Raw genomic sequence first — 25265 nt, 5'->3', positions numbered from 1 at the left:
GTAAAATATAATGTTCCCATTCTGTTCAAATGTAATCTTGTAAAATGTAGTTTTTGGCAAGACACTTGAATGAGCACAGTAGTTCAATGGAAACATGTGTCAATTTTTCTGCAGAAATATAAAATAGATATTATATCTTAAAGTGGAATTTATGATACATGTAGTAAAATGGCTTGTGAATCAGTTAGCTTTTTGTTTTTCATGTAAAGAAGGCTAATTTAAAGGCTGTTTCATAAATGTGTATGGCAGATACTGTGCTCATTAAAAGATAGCATAAATGGTTGAATGCCTTAAAAACAGTTCAGGGTTGTTGTTTCTATAATGAGATTTTTTTGACTTACCTGGCACAGAAGGGGGAACAGATAACAAAACAAAATCCAAACAAACAACAAAAAAAAAACCCATCAGTATTAGTGTCTGCTATAGTACAAATTTTTCCTTTAATCAAGCATTAAAAAAAAAATCAGGGATGAATTTGAAATCTTATTGTTCTAAAATGCAATGACTTCTGTGGGATAACCCAACTCAACACACAAAAACATGATGACAAAATATTTTTCAAAATGTTCTTCTCATAAATGCTTGCTCTTAGTTGTATTCCTTCACTTTCCTCCCTTGGAACACATGCACTCCGGAGTCCCTGTGAGCTGAGCACAAGGTCAAAGAGACGAGTTGCAGTTGCGTCACTATGACAGCCGTACTAACTGCTGACCCAGCCTCCTGGAGAAATGTGTGCTACTCTGACCGCAAAGTCCATTAGTCATTGTTGAATGGTCACACTAGCGATGACAGGGTTAATTCATATGACTGCCATTTTCAATTTGGTGCTAACAAAAGGGTGTGAAACCCGCAGATATTGTTAATGCAATTAAGCCCAGATCAGTCTCTCCATTTTCTGGTATGACTGTTGGCAGATTAGTGAAGATGTTGCATTGAGGTATTGTATCTACATCCAGCTCAACCCTGGCACCGCCTGACCCGCTATCACCTGCACACCTCCAATCAGATTGTGCAAAGTCCATCAAGACTGTAATTAATTTGTGGATCATTGCTGTGTGAGTGACTTAATTAGGGAAGGAGGGTGTACATGAGCATGGAGCTCAGGAGAAAGGACGTACGCAAGAGACCATCTCACAGAAACATCGCTATCAGCCCACCACATCTTTTCAAAGCAGCCATTTTCTACAAAGAGACCCCCTAAAGCAATTTCTCTATCTTCCATTCTAAACATAGCTGAGGATAAAACAGAGCATGCAGCGATGGCTGAGTGATGATACAGGCGTGCCTTTCATTGTGAATTTTTCATCTACTCAGACTGAGCCTGGGAACAGCGATGGATATGGAGAGAATATCAATTGTATGTGAAAGAGAAGTCACGCAGGGATTTCAAAACCAGAGCTCTATCTGCATGTTTATATGCAGATGACTTTGAAACTAATTTCAGTCTATGAGTATCAGTGAGGACATTTTAACAGCCCCAAAGTTTTGTCTGTGGCTCTGGCTTGATGCATTTTGCTGTTCCTATCAGTGTCAGGAAGTCAGTAAAAGCAGGAAGCAAAACTGAGATGTGATACATAAAAAAAATACACATTGAAGTGATGGTAAGATTTCCATTACTGTTCATTTCTGATAACTGAGGCCTTTATGTCCTGATGAAATTTTGCAAAAGCAGTTTGTGACATGTAAAGAATTTTAACGATTCCCTCTGAAATTGTTTAAATCTTATTTTCTTACCAATACGGTCCAGCCTGTCCAGCGCAACAGTCTCAAAGGCCCTTCTCATCATAGGATACTCCTCCAGCACCTCATTGAAGTTGTCCACAGACAATGAATACAGGCGACAGTACGTGTCTGCTCGGACACTGGCTGTCCTTCTGCCCCGCGTCAGCAAACAAATCTCTGCAACAAAACACAGCAGACAAGATACAGTAATGTGAGTTTAACTCAGAGTTCCAACTGTTTTTGAGTTCATCGGACATTTAAAAAAGTTACAACAGTTCTACTATAGATTCTGTATTTGCAATTTAACCTTACCTCTTTCAGCATGAGCTTAAGAGTTGGACTTTTTAAAAAATTTTCCCCATAATAAAAAAGTGACAAAACACTTTCTAAACAAAACAAGAGCTCACAAGTTATTTTGTTTTGATTTTTTTAGCATTAAAACTACACTTTACAAACTACTACTTTTCTGTAATCCATCAGTGCACCATTTGATGCCATTTTCAGAGCTTAGCAGTCTGACAGCCCTCATCCGCCATGACCGCACAGGAAAATAATGCCCCATTAAACAAGCTGCGCTGCTGTAGACCTCTGGCGCAGAGATGATGTGTGTGGGTGCAAGTGTGTCTGTACTGTATGCAGATGTGGCATGTGTGTGCAGGAACTATTCAAGTGGGGTGAGAGCCAGTGACTACTCAGGGTGTGTGTGTTTTTGCATACAGTACACAAATGTATGTCAAAGTGCTATATCTGTATGCATGCCAGTGTTTTATTCATGAGACCAAGGCAGTATGGGAGAGTAAGGTAGGGTGAAAAAACTGGCTATGTATTCATATATACTTTATATACAAATGTATATTACTATACTTACATACCTGTATGGCATTCATCTATAAAATGCTACACAGTGTATGTATGTGTGTATTTATATAGACAGGGATTAGGAGACTTTGAGGTATGTACAGTATGTGTTAGGGTGCCATGTGTTTGCACACATTCCCCAATGTCTTTTCTCCTTAGCTTTCATCTCATCTTCAGCCCTCCCTTGCTGCGTTTGCTATCACACTCACTCTTTCTCAGAAACCCATTTCCAGCTCATCTACACACACATGCTCTCAATTCTTTCACAGAATGCACTTTCCTACTTCCCCCTGTAGCCTACATCAAATCAAATTTTTAAAGAATTCTTCATCCAAGTTATCTCAAGAAATCTCATGCATAGTTTGACTCTCTCACTATAACTGCTTTTTTCTCCACTGTCCCAATTTCCCTTTTGGATATTGCACATCTAATATATTGTTGTATGTGGGTTTTGTATTTACATTTCCCTGACCTGCACAAACACACACAGCAAGAGCCACTGACGTAAACATCAACAGTGCCCTATAGCAACTGGTGCAGCTACACTGGGGCCCAAAAAGGAAGAGATTTTCTGCTGTTTTCCTACTGTAGATGCGCCCCTTGCACACTGAATGTTTTACACAGTCTTCAAAGTAACAATAAAACAATATCAGTAAAATTACTTGTGATTGTAACAGCTGCAGTGTGCAGAGTATACCACCTTCCCACCTTGTGTATTTTATATGTCCTTATTGAAATGTTCTAAAGCTGTATGTTTTAGAAAAAAACCCATTATTTCTACTCACCACTGATTTAATTTGGTTACTCTCTTCTGAAAAGTTACAAGGAACAAGAAAGAGGGTTTGCGGGAAATGCTTATTCATGACCTGCTATGACCTTGCTCCCTGTCATTTATTACAACCTGGGAGGGCACTTTTTTCCTTCAACCTTTTAGCAAAAAGCTAGTGTTCTTCAGCAAATGGGTGAGTTGTGTTTAGCAAGCTTTAACATAGAAGGGGCGCTCCAAAAAAATAAAGACAACAGGATGAGTGTTTTTTTACTCATATCCGTGCCTAAACGACTGGCATAATTCACTCGGATGGGTGTGGCTTTGCAGGATGCAGCACTGTACGCTTTAGTGAGCTCCGTGACCGTCTCATCAGCCTGTGCTCTGAGTGCAGTTTGATACTTCTAATAATAACCTGCAGGCACCTTTGTAAGAACTCAGAACACAAATCCTGAATTTTCTTTTTTTTTGGTTTGATAAATACAAGAAGTTGGACTGAGAAGCAAAGTAAGAGTTTTGTTTCTGAAGCTTTGTGAACTCGGTAAACTACACTTAATAATACACATAAAGAATATGACATCAGTTTATTTGATAAATGTCAAATGTGAAGGCATACATAACATATTGCTCATGTTTTCCATACTGCTCACAGTTTGTAAATCGAAATTGATACACTGCCTTGTAAAAGCCATGTGGGCTGGGCATGGTGCCAGAAACTACACTGATATTAGAACAAAGACCCACAGTCTGAGTGGATATTTTTTGTTGGACATAATTTATCCCAACTAAATGTCAATATATTTTAGAACTATTGAGATGTACATATTTTTCTGTGTAACACCTTGATGGTCAAACTAAATTACCAGTCAGGTGAAAATCATTTGAAGATCTGCAAGAAGTCTAGTCATGGTTGTAGCTGTGCCAGCAGTTACAAGGACTAAAAAAACATGTTTATTTTTGCAAATTAATGATCACAAAAAAATAAAAGAAATCACCTCTATTTGAAGTTAAAATGAGACATGGTGTCTTATGTAGGTTTAATCTTTGGATTAAGGCCAAACTTTTTTGGATAATACAGCAATACTCAACTTATATGCATGGTATTCATACTGAAGGTTTTGTTAATTATGTTCATCATCAGCCATAGGCTGACATCTATCTTGTCCCAAGGATATCAGTTTAGTTGATCATTTACTGTATAAACTAGATGGCTGTTACACACCAACATATGACTGGACAGTTTGATGTCAGCTAGAGTGTAAAAGTTTATATGATGACTTTGTAGCAGCCTGTTGTTTGTGTAAAATTTGATAAAGGAAGCCAACTGCAATTTGACAAAGCACTGCACTCAAATTAAGAGCTGCAGATGGAAAACTTTCTGTAAAGGATATCCATATCAGGCAGCTGCATAAGGAGATAATTAACTGAGTGGGAAAGCCTTTCAGTTAATTAGCCACAGCATGCTAACTGTTGTCGCTGACGCTGGTAAGCACCAGATATTTAATCTTCACTCTGCCTCCCTGACATCACTGAAATAATCAGAAAAATATGTGTGCAAATTGATTTCAACAGTTTGAAAAAAAGTGAAAAGACAAGTTACACATGACCTTAAACAAAGTTTTCTTTTAAAAAGTGATTTTGGAGGGATCTTCAAGGAAGCGCCAGTTGTAGTGTAGTGCATGGTTCACCTACTCTGAGCAGGCTGATGGCACAAAATTCGCTCAAGGTTGACTACAAAATTGCAGTCTGCTGCTTGATTGCAGATTAAACTTCCCCCATTGCACTTCTCCTCCTACTGGCAAGTTACCATAATGTGCTCCATAGAAGAAGAAACATCTCTACGCCCTAACATACACCTCATGGTATGACTTATCTGGCAAAGAAACCCCACAGGAATTGGAGCTCAGGTTGCCATTAAGATAAGTGATATCTTAGAATATATCCCCTGTCCACCTGAACTATACAAAGCAATCTTAAACAACAGCCCTACAATAGAAATATTCCCCTGTGACACTTTTTTTGTTACACCCTGTTTACATATATGGAGGGACGGCGGAAACACCTCCGCTACCAATAAATATGGCCTCAAATATAGCCTACCCAGTTCACATACGTAGCCTTCACTACACAGCGATTGCAACGGATTACATTATTTTGTACCAGGCTTTTCATTTTTCTGGTCACTGGGTGTAAAGTGGTTACGATTATTTGATGGTTAGAAAAATGAGATAGGGCAAGAGATAAAGAGAGGATGCATGATTTGACATGAATGAGGAATATGTACTCTGTGAAGAGCATAAAAACAACCTCATGTGCGGTGGTTTACTGTTTGTGTGTGAGAGAGAGAGAGCATGGGTGAATGAACGATGGCCAAGTTAGCAAGAGAGCTGTGTGAATGTGAGAGAGTAAAAATACCCAGCTCCTCTGTCTGTGCTTGTGTGTACACTGTGTGTTTGCGCATGTCTTTTTGTGTGTGGACTGTAAGTGTGTGATGGCAGGGCAGCCCTGGCTGGAGCTGTGCTGGGGGTCCATTTCCCGCAGCACTGCTCCAGTAATCCCCTCTGGAGAGGAGCATCACAGCTCTGTATTAAATCCTCTTGTCCCGTGGCTTTCTGGATGAAGCCAACACTGCCAAGATGAGGCGGTGAGCTGCAGTGAGCCCTCTGGCCTCATCTAACTGTCTTTGCAGAAAGCAAGTGAAACCCAGACACTAAGCGGTGCCATCTGACCTAAAGTGCAGGGGAAAAAATCCATGGCAGGGTCTGGGTCTGGTGCAACCTGCTCCAAGCTAAACAATAAGAGATTAGTGGATATCTGTGAGTGCGTTGGGGCTAAATGCAGGTGGCTGCGCTGAAGCTCAACACTGTCCTGAATATTAGCACTTGTAAAATTAGCATCTAGGTTAAGTGGGATGTCAAAATAAAGTAATGGCTGTTTTTGCTAAATGTTGGTTTCACACAAAAAGGTAAATGGTTTGTTTGGAAAATCAAAGTGAAAACCTATTTTAGGAGAAATAATCTACAAATGAACAAGGTTTTGATCTGGGTAGGTTTCTTAAGTTTTGATTTTTCACAGCTTTTCTATTTTTCTCTCAATATATATACTGTTTTTGTATTAAACTTATCCTATTTATTTCCTACTTAAAGTTTCTATAGAGCCCGAAAATGTTCATCTAAAAAATTAAACTATGATTATGTTAGATTTGTACATGAACTAATAGATTGTATGAAATGTTATTTTATCATAGCCATCTACTCTAAAATGCAAACCATAACACATGTTACAGTGCTGAGTGACGGGTGAACTTCTGCACTGCACTGTTCAATTGCTCTTGCGCATGGTTCGTGAGTTGCCTTCAATTTATTTATGAATGCTCTACTCCCACTGCTTACTCACATCTCCTGTGACTCATCGCAACGCTTCCTAAATCCTGCATGAAATCACAGGACAGGCTTAGTTGGTGTAGCTCTGCCTGTATTTTGTAAGGGGTGTGTGTTTTCTCCCCAGACTGACTGCTGCCTCTACAATAACCTGTTTTTGTGTGGTCCTCACCAAGAATGAGATGATTCATAATCAGCCCAAAATTGTGGGCTCTATCAGCTCAAATTAGCAAAGTAATAGTATACAATCATCATGACACAAGATAGCTGATTGGCTGTGAATAAAACATGTCATCATACTGAATATTTTTGGTTCTAAAAGCAGTATTTAAGAATAGAATAAGTAAAAAAAAAAAAGAAGATAAAAACAAAGATGCAACTCTGAGAATAAACTTTGAGGGTTTACTTGATAAACATTCCTGTCCTGTCCCCTTGCTGACCTCTTCTGATTTGAGTTTATCTGGCCCAGCTGTGATTTCTCCCAAAACTGTGTTTGGCAAGTTAGTGCTACAGACACAAAGATGCTTCAGATTCTTGAAGAAAACTACATCTGTGCACTAGAAGATGTTTCTTTGCCATAATATGTTTCATTTTCACACTTTACTGACAATGCATTCATCAAAATTGAATGACACCAATTAAAATTGGATGCTGCTCAGGGAAAGGAGGACTATGACGACATGTGCAGTGACCTTAGAGAGAACACACATGACTGGTCTTTTGTTGGATGGTGCAGCCCACGTGTCCTGGGCTCTTACTGAAAAGATGTTTCCCCTGAGTCTCTGCACCAGCTCTAAAATTGGAGAGCAGACTGCATGCCATGTAAGATGTCAGTGAGTATGTGTAAATGTGTAGGAGAGAAAAGAATACAGGAAGAAAACCTGAAATGGGAGCATCTTGTGTGCCTTAGCTTACTGTTTTTACATAATGATTATGAACATAATGTTATAATATATTATATTATGTTATAATATGTTATAACATAATGAAATCATCATCAAAAAATCATTAATACCCAAGCGATAATTCTTTAAGAAAGGCAATGCATCAAGGAGTAAAAGGTTAAAGGTGCTCATTTAGACAATGGACACACTGGTAAATGGAAAGAAGATATTGAAATTTAGATATAAACATTTAATTTACTCAAGGTATCTCTGAAATACAGCAATCTATAACTTGATTTCCAATCACAGCTTGTCACCCTGAATATGTACAGTAGAGAGAATGTAAGTAGGATAAAGATAACTGACAGACTACAACTCACATAAAGACTCATGTTTGGCAATAGATTAAGATGTACTGTATGCTGCATGTGAAAATGCCTGTACCTGCAGACTTCCGTGCATGAATCGAAACGAATGCAAATTTTGGCCTTTGAATGTTCTTTTAAATAAGTTTAAGTCTCAGTGTGCATGCGTCCGCATGTGATTCTGTGTGTGTATGGGTGTACCCGCCTCCCTCTTCGCTTATAAGTGTGCATGGATCTGAATTAATGAGTATGAGCAGGACTGCTTGGTCTGTGATAAAGTATCTGTGTCCTGCAGCCTGGTCTGGCAAAGCTCACCTGGACTTTGAGTCCTGCTGTCACCTCCCATCTCCCTCCCCAACACAGCCCCCAGCCCACGAAGCGGACACTCTCTAACCTTTGAAACATCCACAGTGGGCTGCCTGATTCCCCGTGACATGCCATGCTCACTCCCTAACAGCATTAGTACAGTTGGGCAACACCTTATGTTTGGCTGGCATACAAAGACAGTTTAGGGATATCTGGTGTTTTTCTGCACTGTGGTTGATGCCGGCACTCCTTCACATTTCATTGTCTCTTTTTCATCCTTTGAACTGAGACTGGTTATGTTGGTAAGATACAAAAGACACAATAAATCAGGACCACAACAGATGCAAATCCACCTGTCGATTACAAAGGCATACTGTACTTTAGAATATAACAGAATAGAATAGAATAGAATATGTCTTTATTGTCCACCAGGGTGGAAATTTGTCTTCGGCCCACCAAACAAAGAAGACAACACAGTAAAAAGCAAACGATAAAACAAACAAAAACATAAACAGGTCATCAATCAGTTCATGTCATTGTCTGTCTGTGGTTTAAAACTCATCAGTCATTTTGTTGAGTTGAGTATACTGATGGCACTTGGGATGAAGGACTTTTTAAAGACATTTTTAGTTGGTGGAGGGACGCCTCCCAGAGCTCAGGAGCTCACACTGGCTGAAGAGAGTATGGGGGCGATCTGCTAAAATACTCCTCGCTTTTTTCTTGTCCTAAAAATAATAACAATCTGAACAAAATAAATAATAACAATCTAAATAAACAATATAGAGATTACTGGCAATTACACGACACTATCAATAGTATTTAGCCATGCTAAATATGAGCAAGGGATTGCAAAGAATGTTGGTCGGTCCACCACTTTGGTCCAGACCGATATAATGCCAACAACTTTTGGATGGATTAGCACAATCTTTAAACAGACACTCATGGTCCACAGGGGATAAAGCTATAATCTTTATAAAATAATGAATGTAGCCACAGAGACGTCACCCACTGGTTTATGGACCCAAGTTTTGAAGCTTCACGTCTGGCATTTTTGGCTGTTGCCATCTTCGATTTTTGAGCCAGAAGTGACCATATTTGGATGAGTGGGCTGAGATAAGCCTAACACTAGCTGCTAGCTTTGTTTGCACAATGCATTATTGGATATGGTCAGTTGTGACAATGCTAATGATATTCTTTGCTATCAAAAACAGACTTACAACCATAAACACAAAATGTACTTACTGTAAAAACTGAAAACTGTTAAAAGACTCCTTATTCGAGGGTCTTTTAGTACAACCAATTGCTTAACAAGACTTTTTACGTAATCAAAGCATTACAATTAACTTTCATGAACTGAGAACACACTGACATAGCACCAGCTACAGCTAAGCCTATACTCTATGAGAATATGTAACCTAACCATTCTCGCTGTGGTAGCAACATGTTTATTGGGCTGCACCTCTTTGTAACTAAAATAGCTAAATTGCAAAAACTTAATTGTCTTTAACTTTAAGACTGAACAATATTTAAATGGGTGAGTTCTTCAAACATTCACCCCTCGTACAGTTGTCACAGAAAACTAGCTATACAAACCAAAACAGATTTTTTTCATCAAACTATGAACATGTTTATTTCTGTGAAGTCTGGCATTTTAACATGGTGGTCTATGGGGATTGACTCGCTTTTGGAGCCATCCTCTAGTGGATATTCAAGAAATGGCAGTAGTTGGCACTTCTACACTGGTATCATTTTTCAGTCCCACAGGTTGACGCTTAGATAAAACCTAATGACTCAAAGCACTTCTGTCATGAAGTACCGCCTCACAGAGCTGCTGGCACAGCTATTTTAACATACAATTTGTAAAGAAAAAAAATTGTGTTGGGGGGGGGGGGGGGGGTGAAATGCATGTGCAATGTCTTTGACTTTAATTTTGTGAAACAGATTCATTCAGTAGTTTTCTTATAGGACACCATACATGTTGGTATGTGTTTGTATCATGTAGTGCATCATGTGGCACCATGTCATATTCCCCAACCAGTCAACTGCATTGCACCCTTGTGTGTTTGTCTCACAACATATTGGATCGTGTCACGTCATACATCGTATCAAAACACAGCATTGTATCGCATATCATCCTATCCTACCCGACCTGTCATATTATACAAGACAGCTCTATAGTATATCATTCTATCCCCCATTCTGTCACTCAGTCAACTGCTGCAGTGCCTTGATCTTCAGCTGATGCTCCACAATAAGAGGTGCAGGGGTGTAAGTGGGTTAAGGACCAGGAGGATTACCTGGTCGTTTGCTGCTGCCAGCCTCTCTCAGTGACTCACTCAGTCAGGGTGGCCATTTGGCAGCTCTATAGCACAGCTAGTCTGAGCTCTGAGAGGGAAAAAAGGCAACAAAAAAAGGAAAGAGAGGGGAGGACCCAGGACTTCACAAAACTACGGAATACGAGAGCACCATTCACAGAAAACCGGTCACAGATTGAGTAAAGCCAAAAAGATGATACTGCAGGTTGCAAACTGTGCAGTCAACTTGCTCCTTACTCCCACTCTCTGACTCTGTTTCACTTTCATTTTTTTTACCCCCACTCACAGGGCTGCTACAAGCCACTCACTCAGAAGCAAAGTGAGCCATCTTAGAGGTGCAATCAAAGGCAGCTTTTGATAAGCACCTCTGACTGGCATGTAGGGCCACCACAAGGTCACTGAGCTCTGCTCCCACCAGGAGAGAGGCGCAGTCTTCACTGGCAACACATCAATTACCGCAGGCAACAAAGAATGAACTATAACAACACAATAACCTGCTCTGTCTGGGCACTGAGAGGGCAGCGGAGATGCTGTTCGGATAAGTGTCTCAATACTGAACTATAAGGAGAGAAAGAGGGAAGTGGACGTTGGGGGTGGAGGGTGCATGTTTTCTTTCTGAGCCCAGAGCGGCGTCCAGAGAGCGGGCTTGGCAGAGATCCATGTGTCCCTTGGCGTTAGTACTGCAGTCACATTACATTTCCCCTCTCCACTGGATCGCTGTGTGCCCAGCCGACGCTCCCATCCAGGACATGTCGTGTCCACTTTACACTTTAGGCTCTCTGGCTCGAGCTAATCCAACAGCTAACAAACTGGAGCAGACTGCTGAGTATATAATTGTGTAAATAATTGAGGTCGTCTATGAATGAAAGGGTTATGGTACATGAGTTTGCTGACATGTTGATGAGCATATACGCATACGATTTGCTGTGTGTTTGACAAAAAAGAAAGCTCTTCAGGACTGGATTTCATTCACATGATCACTTATTCACATGCACAACAGAGACTCAAAACCTAGCAAACCATGTTGAGCAGGCCTCTGTGTTCTGCACATAATATGAAAAAGAAATATTGCTTTTGACTTCCTGTTTGCTGATACTGACAGCCACACTGAGATCCACATGTGCCACGTACTCCCTGTGCTGATCCTGCACCAATTAATTTCATGAATGACTAACTCGTATTTGGTAACAAACTCCCAGTGGCTCTAGGCTTACCTCACTAGCCCCCACCCTTACCTCCCCACCCCCACGAGAGAAGTGGTACTGCCAAGAATAGTCACAGGATAATGGAGTCAAAAGCCTTGTGCCTAAAATGCGCAAGAGGAGAAAATAATTACAGATCCAAGGCTTAAGATTAAAGCGAGCAAGCCAGTTTCGGTTCCAAAACCATTGCGTTTACACTTTTGTGGGTTGCACTACTCATGTTTACTCAAGGAAAAAAAAATGTAATGTAGATGCATTCACTGTTTTGCATTTAGATGTCTGGAGTGCACTCAGTTCAGCGTCTTTGAGCGGCAGAGTGTCCAAGCTGTCACACAAACTGTGCCACGATGCTTATGCTAGAAACAAGTCTGTGAGCTCCCTTTGAATCTGGCTTGCTGAGGAGAGACCGAAAGAAGGAACATTTTGGACAACATTTCACGCAACATGGCCGTGGAGAGAACCGGGGCGATGTTGTTTAAAATGTTGATTAGTTTTGGCATGTGTAGAGATAGATTGCCTGCCATCTTTTCATTATTTCTCTGAAACCCCCCGGAGAGAGGGCATGGAGATGGACTTGAGCAGGCAAGACGTAATTAAACTTCCACAGGCAGGTCATGTGCTGTTAAATGCTTTGCCACCATTTCTCATTACTTAACAGTGTAGTCTAAATGATACGCTGTCACTGAGCAAATTAATTGGTATTTGGTGAGGGCAGTATGGCAGCATTGTCTCCTACATGTGTCATAGGCTCTGTGAGACCATGAGAGGGCTGGGCATTTATCTGACCCTGATTAAGAACATAACATGAGTTAGTGCATAAAAACTTCGGGTTATTGCACAAGTCTTAAGCCATCATATGGTATGTAATTTTACAGCTTTCTGACTCCTGTGACCTTTGAATGCATATTTCTTAATTTGTGCTACACTAAGTACTGTTTTCTTAATTTGGGTTTGCCCTACATTTAAGAGACAGCTCATGATGTAAATTAAGGGAAAAGTACTGCATAAACCATGAAGCAGAATTTTAAGTGAGGTTACAAGCACTGCACAACATACCACTTCATGCTCATGACGAGCTCATATCAGAGCCAAAATAGCATTATCCAAATGCCTCAGAAATCAAAATTTAAACCCAAGCCAACCTCCTAAGGTACCAAAGGACAGCATTATTAATATTAAAACAGAGCAGATTTAAGCTCCACAGAAAGATGTTTCTGTGTATGTGACCTTTGAGTTTGTGATTCTGGTGCAGCGCCAGCTTGTCTTACCTCCAAAGTAGGAGCCATCTGACAGCTTGGTCTCTTTATTGCCTTTGGTTAGTACGCTGACAACCCCGTGCTGTATGAAGTACATTTTTTTGCCGATGGTGCCCTCCCTGATGATGTAATCCCCAGGCTGGAACACCTCAAACTTCAGTTTGGTGAGCATGGAGGTGACAAAGTTGGGGTCGGCGTTGGCAAATAGTGGCATGGATGCCACCAGCTTTCGACAGTTAAAGTTGATGATTTCCTGCATGAGCACACAGACAAAGCGGTTAGTGCGAAGAGCAGCAAAAGAGCTGGTGCTTTACAAAAAGGCATTGGCCTGTCACAGTTTCAGACAAGAGGGATATTAGAGTAACAACAGCAAAAATGTCAGTTGTGCAGACACTGTGCTCCTCTCAGTTTTACTCTTGTTTTGGCCTCAAGAAAAAAAAACTGAATGTCAAGCAGCAGCATAAGCTTCTGAATGCATCACATGTGCAGGAGATTCTAACCCAGACAGGAACACTTATCCCACCTCTCGCAGTGGCTCGTTCAGCTCTCCCAGGATGCTCTCCTCGTCGAACATCTTGCCCTGGTAACGGTGCTCATAGTAGTCGTGGATTCTCTGCCTCATATCTGCTGGCAGCTTGTGGAAGGACATGTACTGCTCCACCTGCTTGTACTGCAGGGACACAGAGATGCACAACAATCAGGTAACTCAAAGGCTAAAGTGCTGTAGCACAAATACAGTGCCACAGGGAACAGCTGGCACTGAGGTCAGACACACAAGGAAATGGAGACTGATACATACAGGCCATCCGGGTCCACAGCACTTTCCCAGTCTTTGATCATGCCTCTGATCTGACATAATGCACTAACTCCATATTATTTGTAAGTAAGGCTGGGCATATATATATATATATATATGTGTGTGTGTATATATATCATCGATGTTGTGATGTTGAACTAGATATTGTCTTAGATTTTGGATATCGTAATATCATCAGTATCTTTTCCTGGTTTTAAAGGCTGCATTACAGTGAAGTTGTCATTTTCTACACTTACCAGAATGTTCTGGCTGTTCTATTACTTGCCTTCACCCACTTAGTCATTTCATCCACAATACTGATGATTATTTATCAAAAATAAATAAATATTGTGTCAACCCTACAATATCTTCGCACTCTAAATAGAGGTCAATAATATTGTGTTATTGAATTTTCTTCATATTGCCCAGATCAATTTGTAGGCACATTAAACTAAATTTTAACAATTGTATCACTCCTTAAAGACACTGGAGAATTGAGGAAGGTGTGATCATTGTTGAGTGCTTAGTCATGCCGGCAATTCACTGGAGCTTGTAAAACATTCACCACTGTGGCTAATCTGGATCTGAATGCCACTCAAACATTCTCAGAGTGAAGTAAATGCCTCACTTCATTATCCAGTCGGAGTTGTCATTTTCGACACTTTATTCACTAAAACATTCATTTGTAGCTCTCAAATCAGTTACATCCAAATATAGCATCTATAAATACTGTACAAAAATCACTAAGCTGGTTGCAGGATATTGCAGTGCCCTTAATTCAGTGTGCATTTGGAGCCTTCAATAAAAAGTAGACAGTAATATAAAGAAGGAAAGGTATGATTGAATACAAATCCAAACATTGTATTTAATCCAGTAACAGGTGAGAAACTAGAATTACTGCTTCGCGACTGTATGATTCTGCAAACCACCCAGGTTGCAGTGACAGTTTTTATCCATGTCTGAGAAAACATAGATGCGTCACACATACCTTTCCCCTGACAGCAAAGAAGATCTATACAATCAGCACAGTTTCAAGGTGGACACCTAAGATTAGTGTCACCAATTCAGAGCATGTTGCAGAGCATTATGATGTCACAGTGAAGTTAAACTTTAAACTTTTGGATATATGTCTATTATTATATTACTATCATTTTATTTCATTAGGCATTTGTGTGAAATTCTGTCATGATTAGCATATTAATTCTCAAGTTCTAGCCAAAAATGTGTTTTGCTAGGTCACACTGACCTTTGAACTTTGACTAACAAATTCTTAACAGTCTATTCTGGAGTCCAAATGGACGTTAGTGCCAAATTTGAAGAAATTCCCTGAAGGCCCTCTTGAGATATTGCATGAAATGAGTGTGAAAATGGTTGGATGCATGGTCACAGTAACCATTAACCACCAAAATATAATCAGTTCATCATTGAGTCTCAGTGGATGTTTGTGTCAAATTTGAAAAAGCTCCCTCGAATTGTTCATGAGATATATCACGTTCACGAGATGATACAGTCAAGGTTAGTGACCTTGACTTTTGACCTATGACTGCCAAAATCTGATCAGTCCATTGTTGAGTCAAAGTGGACGTTTGTGAAAAATTTAAAGGAGTTTTTTTGTACGGCATTCTTGAGATATCACGTTTACAAGAATGGGACAGATGGATGGATGCATGGATTGGCAACCTGAAAACCTGCCTCCAGCCTTGACTATTGTTGGCACAGAGGCATAAAAACAATAGAGAAAAGAAGGCCACCACAGATAAAAGAAGGAAAGTTACATTACGATGATGAGCTAGAGATACCGATGGTGTGTGCCTCTGTGTGAACGCATGCCTTTATATGTGTGTGTGTGAATTAAAGGTTTTTGTGTGTGTAAATACAGAAATACTAATTAAAATAGAAAGAGGTTTTATTATTATTTCTGTTTACACAAAAGCATATGAATGCAGAACATGACTAATACAACAAAAGTATTGTTGGTGTTAAATACATGTTGTGTGTTGCAGTAGTAACAAACAAATCACTGTGTGTCCTCAAACACCATATACACCAAAACACTTAGCAGCACTGCATTGTGACTGTATGTTTTACTGTGAAGACTCTGTGTGCATCCAGATCCTCTAGTCTTTACGTAGGTTGTTAAAAATAAAAGCATTCAAATGTGTTGGATGGCCTTTCATTGAGGCCACAGTATAGGAAATAGAGATGCAGATCAAAGCACACTGAGAGCACCTCGGGAATAATAACATGTAGAATCCTTGACCCTCAGTGAAAGTGAAAAAAGAAGTAGGAAAAAAAGGAAGAAATTATCCATTCATAGGGTGATGCTGGAGGTGCTCTTTGATCACCAATTCTATGCTGCCAACAGCCTTACCACTCAGTGACACAGCTGACCTCAGATGTCTCCCTCTTTGTTATCCCACTCTACTACCCTAGTCACCTCTAATCTTGGAGGAGATCATCAAAAGGCCAATCTTTTGGAAATGTAGCACAGTAAATAAGGACAGCTGTCTCCTGCAAGTCACATTGTTTTTTTGTGAGAACAGAAAAGCTGTCAGGTTTCCTAAAAATCAAGCAATGTGAGTAGAGTTGGAGAGGAAACACATAGGAAGGTTAGAATCTAGTGTTATAAAACATGCCGGCAGACTAAACTACTGTATAACCACTTTGGAATGAGTCTGACTGGCACCCTGCTGTGTTGGTAAGCTGCTACAATGCTCACTGCTGCCATGTTCTCTTTTTTCCCTCCCCTCTTTGCCAAATTCAGATGGATTTTAGTTGTGTTTGACCAGAGCCTTTCGAGTCCCTCACAGACAAAGAAAACAGTCTGGAGTCAGTCTGTGCATACAGATGATGCAGCTCCCTCGACTGTGACCACTTAGCAACAAACTGTTGCATGGCCCAGCTTGTAATTGTGATTTGTAATGCATTGTTAGCTGCACAAAGACATTCATAAACACTGCAAGGTATACATAGATCTGCAAGTGCAGGGGTATAATGTGTGCACATAAAAGTACATGAACACAATCTACAACAAAAAAAAATGCTGCAGATAAGGCAGTTTAGTTGACTATTACACTAAGAAATCACTCATCTGATTCAGTTTAAATATCAGTTCACCTCTTCGGAATGTTAAGTGAAATATTTGACAATTTATATGTGTCGATGTCACGTACTGTAGGAATAAGATGTAGAAAGAAGCTTTTACATATCCGGTCTCTCTGCCTCTGTGGAGAGATGGATGAGTTCTGTCATGGGGTAAGGGTTTGAGTCTTTATCCCCAACAATCCCTTTGGCATAAAATTGAGCATTTACTGATCTGATGATGAAATAGAATCCTTGCACAGAGAGGAACTTTTCCTCCTCTACTCAGTGAGACGGAAAGCTCGAGAAAACAATCGCAGACACCTCCAGCTGCAGTCCTATTAGCTGCAGAGTATTGCAGCAAAGATGTGCTTGTCTGCGTGTGATGCCAGGACGAAGATGACAGGTATAACCCACATTCTGCATCTTGTCTAATGTCTTTATGTCTCCTGCATTAGACATGCCACTGCATGGCGCCCTGTTTCAAAGGCGTGGATTATCATTTCCGTCAAAATGTCTCTCAGCCCTTTTATTTTTTTAACATTCATTACAAAAACAACCATTTATCCTGAGCTTTGCGGCATGTTATGATTTGATTCTCGCAGCATAAAAGGGCATTAGTCAAGTAAACAAATGCAAGATAATGTCTTATTGCTTTTTATATTGTGGATGAGAACAACTGTACTACATAAGGTAGCTCAGCGTCTTAGTCAAAGCATATTTACTAATCACTGCTGAGTGTGAGAGGAGGAGCTGACAGGGATGTAAAGACACCGACCATGTGGGGTCAACGCTCTCCTGATGCTGCGATGGGCTGATAACACCCCCTGTGATGGGAAATTATCTTATTGCTGCACGGCCGCCATCACACTGCCACTAGGAAGATCCCAGCTCCCCGGTTTCACTTGGCTAAATCAAATCATAGTCAGCATTTAGGAGGTAATCATTCCACCATCAGCCTCCCTTGCTGCACTCGGAGAATGTTGGGGTTCAGGATGCAGGGGGGTGCTCAAAATGTAGGAGGATGAGAACCAATTATTGTTTTTCTACAGTATGACATTTTGGGAAATGCGCTATATCATTAGATTAAAAGATTAATTCATCTTTTATATCTGTGTGGTAACAACGAGCAGCCTGTTAGCTTAGTTTAGCATAGGGGGGAACAGCTAGTCAGGCTCTGTCTAAAGCTCAGGCAATCAGCAAAGTCTGGCAGCCTCATGGAGATGATAAGTTTACAGTAAGTTACTGTGCCACTGCCAATAAATAGTTATATGACTTTTACATATTAAAATCACAACTTGTCATCTTTACATTTTTGGTACAGAATAAACAAGATATGATTTGAGTTGGAGGTGCTGGTGGGTTGATTTTGTTACCTTTGGACAGAGTCAGACAAGTTGTGTCCAGTCTTTTTACAAAGTTAAGCTATCCGGCTCATGGCTACAGCTTCTTATTTATCAGAAAATGGCATCAATCTTCTTTATCCCACTTTTTGCAAATAAGTCAAATTAAAGAAAGAGTTTGACAAACTTTTCATCCAACTTCTTTGGATTTAACTAAGTTAAATTAAGTTTTGGCTGTTGATAATGCATTTTGAAATTGGTGTTGCATTTTTTGTGATACTTCAATTTGCTAACATAATAAAATGATACAATACAAGGAGTGCTGCATAATTCAATAAATTCTGGTCTTCATATAACAATCATTTAAAGGTGTGCTATGCAGGAATGTCAGTTTACGTTTATAAACATTGTCGCCAGCAAAAATGAAAGTAAAAGCCAAACCCAGACTCACTAGTTTTTCGCCTTGCTATGTTTTCTGCGCTGTGTCTCTTGAATGTCTGCAGCTTATGGTCTGGCACCTGGACGAAACCTTTTTATAAAGCCACAACCTAACCTGCACACTGTGGAGATACATAACATCCATAAAAAAATTCCAAACACAGAAAATACAAGAAAAAAAGTAGGACAAAACAAGCAGAGGCCAGACTTTCTGTGGAAATTGAGACTTAAGTGATGATTGAGAGGGATTATTTGTAGATGAGGCTATACATTGTTTTGTTTTAAGGAAAATTCTGCATAGTATTTCATAGTATTTCTTTAAACTCCATCTTGAACCATGTCTCTATATACTGTAAGTACCTTACAATAACTTGCTTCCCTTTAAGTATGTTACAGCAGAGAGGTTTTTTGTATGTGCTTTTGTGTTTGTTTGTGTGTGTGTGTGTGTGTGTGTGTGTGTGTGTGTGTGTGTGTGTGTGTGAGCCTATTAACTTCCAGCCTTGGCGATATTACAGTCGCAGCATACTCTGCCCACTGAGCTATACAGAATTGCATCTTCATGCTCTTTCATTTTAAAAATCCTTTCTCTCTCAGATTTTTACTGATCTCTTTCCTCATGGCCATTCTTTAGTTTCCCATTTGTACTTTTCTTTTCTTTCTGTCCCTCTACCCTTTATCACACTTTTCATTTCCCCCCAATTCCCTTCTCTCCCATGGAGCTCTCCAAGCAGATGCAAATTTTTTACCAAATAAAATATGAATAATTTATTTCCCTACAGAGATGTCAGCCACTTAATTATACTTTCTAAACATTTATTTTTCACCAATGTTTTGTCTTCGATTCCATAACCTTGTGTTGCATGGTCAAAAGGTATGGGTCAAACAATAAGGATAACTCAAGTCTTAAATATTTGCAGCAACAAATATGTGCATGAAAATGGGAAATTAAGAAATGAGCAAAGCATGTTATAGAGAATGCTCCGCCTGCTTTGGTGGTGATATAAGTATTGGAGGACAGCCCAGTGTTGTGCGTGGGACTGTGGATTAGAAGCCATTTCCATACTGTAGTAAGTATCATGCTACTGTGAGACATCTACTTCATATCATATCCTATATCATTAACTTAGCATGTTACAGTAGTAGTAGTAGCACAGCTTCAAGTAGGTAGTATGGCTGTAGACTCTTATTTTCACTGCATACAGTCTGCATTATAAGAATTTTCAGTGTGGCATGATTGTACTATACACTCTTCTAGGGGCCTAAGAACCACAGAACACTGAAAATAACTAAAACCATGCGTGGGAATGACCATCAAAATACTCCAACTTCAGCGTTCCATCTTCAGGTTAACTGAGACTGCCAAGACACCTTCTTAGTTGCGAAGTATAAAGTATGCATCATTTCTTGATCATTTAGTGTTGTATTATTTAGAGATGTAATTAGGCAATAGTTAGTAGTTAGGCATGACTGATGAATGGTCACAATGGTGCATCCTTGCCTACATAAGCAAGGAAATTCCCTTGCTCTTCACAAATGTTGCTCCTGCATAGCTAATAAAATACTCTAGTCTGTACGAATGACAAACTTGACATGAACACTGCAGATGCTGCAGAAAACATAAATTTACCGTGATATTAAATACACAGTATATTGACATTGGCTGCACTTCTGATTTGGTTTGGGTTATATTACCTCTGGGGCATGTCAACAGTCCTTGACTCAGCAGTTAAAGTTGTGTGGCAGACAGGGAGGAAAAGGGAATGTAACAGGGTTTAGATTAATGCCATCAGTCAGGTCCAGACTAATGAGAACAGCTCTTACTGTAAGGCAGAATCAGACTTAAGCTCCTCAACATGTTGACAGCTGTGTCCTTGGGTTGATTGTATGGGGAAATCATGACTTAACCTCTACAAGGCACCACAAAGTTACTGCTATTGTTGGATGAAACCTACATCTATTTTTTTACTAGGATGTTCTTAAGGCGCTTTAAGGAAATAGGTTGAATAAGGAAAACACTAAAACTGCATGTTTTAGTAAGTCCCCTGACAATGTTAATACAGCTCTCTCCCTTTGGAAATAAAAGGACAAATATGTAAGTGCAAATTAAGTCCTCCTCTGATGACTATTTACTGTATTTCCATAGGAACTGAAGTGGGGGAACAAACAATCTCTAGAGTCTCTTCACCCACAAATAATCAGCTTTGGGCCTCTTATTAACTATTCCCCAAAGAGTCATGTTTAATTGCCATGTGTTAATTATTGACTTAGAGGGGAGGGGCTGCAGCACCCCATTGCCATTTCCTTCTAAAGCCATTTGGGACTGGCATGCCACAACACGCTACTCATATTCAATCCCCCCCCGAGCATCTCCAATTTCATTACTAACTACCAACAACAAACAGAGCATCGCTCAGTTAATCAGCGCTGAAAAACGGTAATATTGAAAACCTGAGAAGAGAATTGCTCAGAAGGATCAGAGAGCTTCTATAAAGTAAGCAAGACAACATGGATCACAAGTCACCTACAAATGAATGAGATTAACTCTTTTGTTTGGCATCCCCATCCCCATCTCTGTATACATATCCACTGCAGAGGGCCATAGTGACAGATAAGCAGTGGCTTACAAAGAGCTGGAGTGGCAGGCAAACCCTGCATGCACAGCCACATGTGCAGCCATCTTGTGCCCCCAATGTGTTGAGATGTAATTCTTTTTGTGTAATAGTGGTTCTCAACATGCCTGAGACAAGAAGGAGGAATCCTTGAGGGAATTTGGCAGATGCTTAACTCATTCCAGCTCTCAGTGTTCTAGACTGGTGCTTGCTGGGTAATAACCCCTTTATTACCCGGCACGACTGCTTGCTGGGTAATAAAGGGGTTCAATGCAGGGATAAGAGACCCCAATTATTGACCTTTTAACTGGGGTATTACAATACTAAATGAGTCATATTTTACTAGGAGATATCTTTAGTCATTTTTATCACAGACAATTGTATGTATGAAAAAGCAAGTGTTTTTATTACTTTAGAGGGCTACAAAATGTTAAATTTCTATTTTTTCTATTTTCAATATAAAAAATGTATTCAGTGAAAAAGTTATTACAATGATGCAATGTTGCAACATTTTGCAAAACTATGCTTTATCAATTATTTCCCCACCCCTAATAAATACTGTGTTGTGTATCACTATTTAAAAATGTTAATAAAACCCAGTACTTCGGTTATGCTGTTGTTATATAGGCTAGAGGAAAACTATGTGAATATGAGAGTTAAGGAATCACTCTTATATACTAATTGTCCATTATGCATAGGTCTACCAGTACAGCAAACATTTTGGGCTTCACAGCAATCTGGCTTTAACGTGTATCTATACACGTTAAATAATTGTTGCTAGAAAAAGGCTAGGTGTTCTTTTCCTTAAAAAGAGAACTAGCTGAAATTGAATGAGTACATTGATTGTAAGTAACAAAACATTTACAAGCCTACTCAATTTAAAAGAAAAACATCCACCACAGAGAGGCCTATGAAAAGCTTCCCCCATGTCCAGCTACGGCCAGTCTCTTTTCGATTCAGATCTAATATGGACCCAGGCTAACACATGCTGTCAGGTACATCTGCAACAAATTGAGTTGCAAACAGGTAGAAAATGCACACGCTTTCATATTCTGCACCCACAGGCTCTGTTTACACACAGCAAAAGACTGGCATCAGGCATATATTTTTAGCAAAGTGAAAATGAATCTAATGAAACCGTTTTTCATCTCTGTGGGAGCTCACTTCAACCCCTAGTGTTTAGTGTGACTGTTGGGGCTCGCTACTTTGTGTCACAGTTAACAGGCTGCCTGATTCCTATTTAAGAGCTCATTTAAGTCTACTTGCTAGCTTCTGACAGCCCGGGCATTTATCACATGGTGCCACATTGTAATAAAATTCTATTCAGAAAAGATTATACCCAGGCTTTCTGATGATAATTTTCACCATCTTCGAGGGCAGAGCTTTTTTTTCTCCCTCTTTTTCTATTTCCCATCTGTAGCCTTCTGAGATTCCCTCATACACTGATTTCCTTTTTCATAGTCCCCCAGAGGGATTTATCTCATTTGTTTCCCATCTAAATGTAGCCGTTACCTGGACATCACCTCTGCATGCCAACTGGACTGATGGCCTCACATACAGCCATGAGTATGTGAGCTCCATGCTCTACTATTTACAGCCCATTTACAGTGGACGAATGCAGAGTCAGTGTCACATCAAAAACAGCATGGGTCACTCTAACGTGACGATCGCTAACTACACAGTAGCCATTAACTATCCTCTGTGATAGCAGGGTGTGAATTTGTGTTTTTGTGCATTGGCTGTTTACATTCTCTGGTCAAATGCCATACGCAATGTAACTGTAATAAAACTCCATATTAGCTAATGTTTGTTTTTATTTCAACATTTGAATTTTGTAATTACTGTGTAATAAGCACTACTATCAAATCACACACCAGTGATTGTCTTCATTTCAGATAAGTAAGTCACAATTCATGGTACTTCTCAGACTGGTGGTGTATGCAAATGATACAGTTGTGTTGTGTTCCTGACAGCCTCTTTGGAATATCAACATGGGCATATTTGGCTTGCGAACACAAAAACTCCAAACTGCAAAATACAGAGATCCACTTCAGCTTGCCAACATAAAAGAGACTGGTGGCTTCTCCAACGTTTACTAATGAGTCAAAATGTCTAATTCTTCATATTTCACAGTCTGTAATCTGCAACATCAGCTATGCATGTGTTGAGTCAGCACGGCAAATTAAGTATTAAAAGTGCCTCTTAACACTGTGATGTTCAGAAACCAACAAAGGCGGTGGGCTGAGATGAAAAATGCATTCTATGGCAGAGCTGTGGGTAAACATGCTTTTGATAGCTGAAAGTTATTTTTTTTCCCCCATTTTCATGACACACTAGAAACATGAACAACCTCTTTGTGCAATCCTGCTTCATTTAATGTGTTACAAATATACACAGGTTTTGATGAGAATTAAAGCTTCCAAGTGTCCTTGTACTTCACGCACCCACTCTGAGACTGCATTTGTGAGTTCAATAGCACTCATAAAAGTGCCCCAACAGGAGGGCACAGATTAATAAAAACCACACATACCATTATTAAAAGTACCTTACATGCATTATCCAGTTATCTAAAGAGAGACCTTTTTTCATTGCACAGTGTTTGTATTTCATATTTCAAAGCAGTCGGCTTGTTCATTTTATTTGATTTGTTTTGAAATGCAGAGTGCCTTGATACACTATTTATTTTTACCAAATGTGTGTCATATCGCTCTTTGTGTTATAGAATAAAGAATTACACCCATTAAATGCTGCTGTGGATTTGCATTACTTTTGTTATCATCAAGTATTGTATAATTACCTACTACCATCCTTACAATATGCATGGTTTATTACAGATCATTTACCAGTAAGCTCACATTCAAAATACAAATGCCCATCCAACAAATCTTAGCCAGCTTGCTTTACAAAAACACAGTGATTAAGGTGATTATACACTAAAGAAAACATACCATATAATATTATATTATATAGTACAGTTATAATATTATAATTTCTGTCAATATATCCCCCACTATATCACTGCACCTTACTTAGACATATAAGACAGCATAGAATCAGTAGTCTAACAGACAGGTTTGTATAATAACTTGTATGATGTATTCGTGGTGTCTCAGATTTCTCTCCAGACAGAGTCCCAGCAGACAGGAACAGCTGTCCCTGTCATGACGGCCATCTGAAAAAAGCCACCTGCCTTCTCAAAACTCTGGGGATTGACCAATGGATTGTCCACTTCTTGAGTGCGTGGATTATGGTATTACAGAAATGCAGAGCGAAATCTCCAGGAAGCAGATCCCATTGTGACACGACTGATGTGAGGGCCAATGACAAAAAGCATTATGTCTTTGAAGGAACTTACCCTGATAAGCTGTGAGGAGGAGTGGGTATAGTACAGTGAAGTAGAAATGACTACTATCTGGCTCCCACAGCCAGATGAGCACGTAGTGACAGTGCACCCAGAGAGCACCTTATCACCGAGGCATGTGGAAAGATAAATGAGAGAATCTGCACTCTTAAAATTTAATTGCAGTCTGCAGTAATAACCTTTCTGCAGGCAGGCACCGTGGGAAGCTGTGGGAGCACAGGGGAGCCTTTTTAGTTGGCTGGGGGGTTCTTAAGGCGCCTTAGGGGGTGATCCCAGAAACGGCAGCAAATGGCTTTGGTACCACATGCTGACTGGTGCTGAGACAGGCCAGCTGTTCAGTCTACTTGGCAGCAAGGCATCTCTAAAGCAGAGCAGCAGACGAGTGGAGGGTGCTGAGCGGGGAGACAGCTTGCTCCCTTTTCATTAAACAGCTACTCAGATCAGCAGCATTAGTCATGTAACTTCTTGCATGTGTTACTTTTTGGATTTTTCACCTTTTTAGCTGGTGAGAATCTGGTGGAGTCTCTTTGTTTCTCAGCCCAAGATTAGTGAGGTGTTAATTTATCCAGTGCTCTTTTTCTCC

General features: G+C 39.9%; 1 protein-coding gene across 1 annotated transcript in view; it reads right to left on the bottom strand.

Annotated features, from left to right (window-relative positions):
• The window catches only part of hcn4 (hyperpolarization activated cyclic nucleotide-gated potassium channel 4), a 74788-nt gene that overhangs the window by 3162 nt on the left and 46361 nt on the right, over positions 1-25265 (bottom strand). Inside the window, exons 5-7 of the mRNA XM_042515660.1 lie at positions 13578-13724; positions 13067-13307; positions 1735-1899 (exon numbers count right to left, since the gene is read on the bottom strand). Of these exons, the coding sequence (XP_042371594.1) occupies positions 1735-1899; positions 13067-13307; positions 13578-13724 (553 nt within the window). The remainder of the gene's footprint in view (positions 1-1734; positions 1900-13066; positions 13308-13577; positions 13725-25265) is intronic.

Source organism: Plectropomus leopardus, chromosome 1, assembly GCF_008729295.1.
Source record: "Plectropomus leopardus isolate mb chromosome 1, YSFRI_Pleo_2.0, whole genome shotgun sequence".
Lineage (NCBI taxonomy): Eukaryota > Metazoa > Chordata > Actinopteri > Perciformes > Serranidae > Plectropomus > Plectropomus leopardus.
Note: the sequence above shows the minus strand (reverse complement) of the source record. Positions and strands in the feature narration are given on the sequence as shown.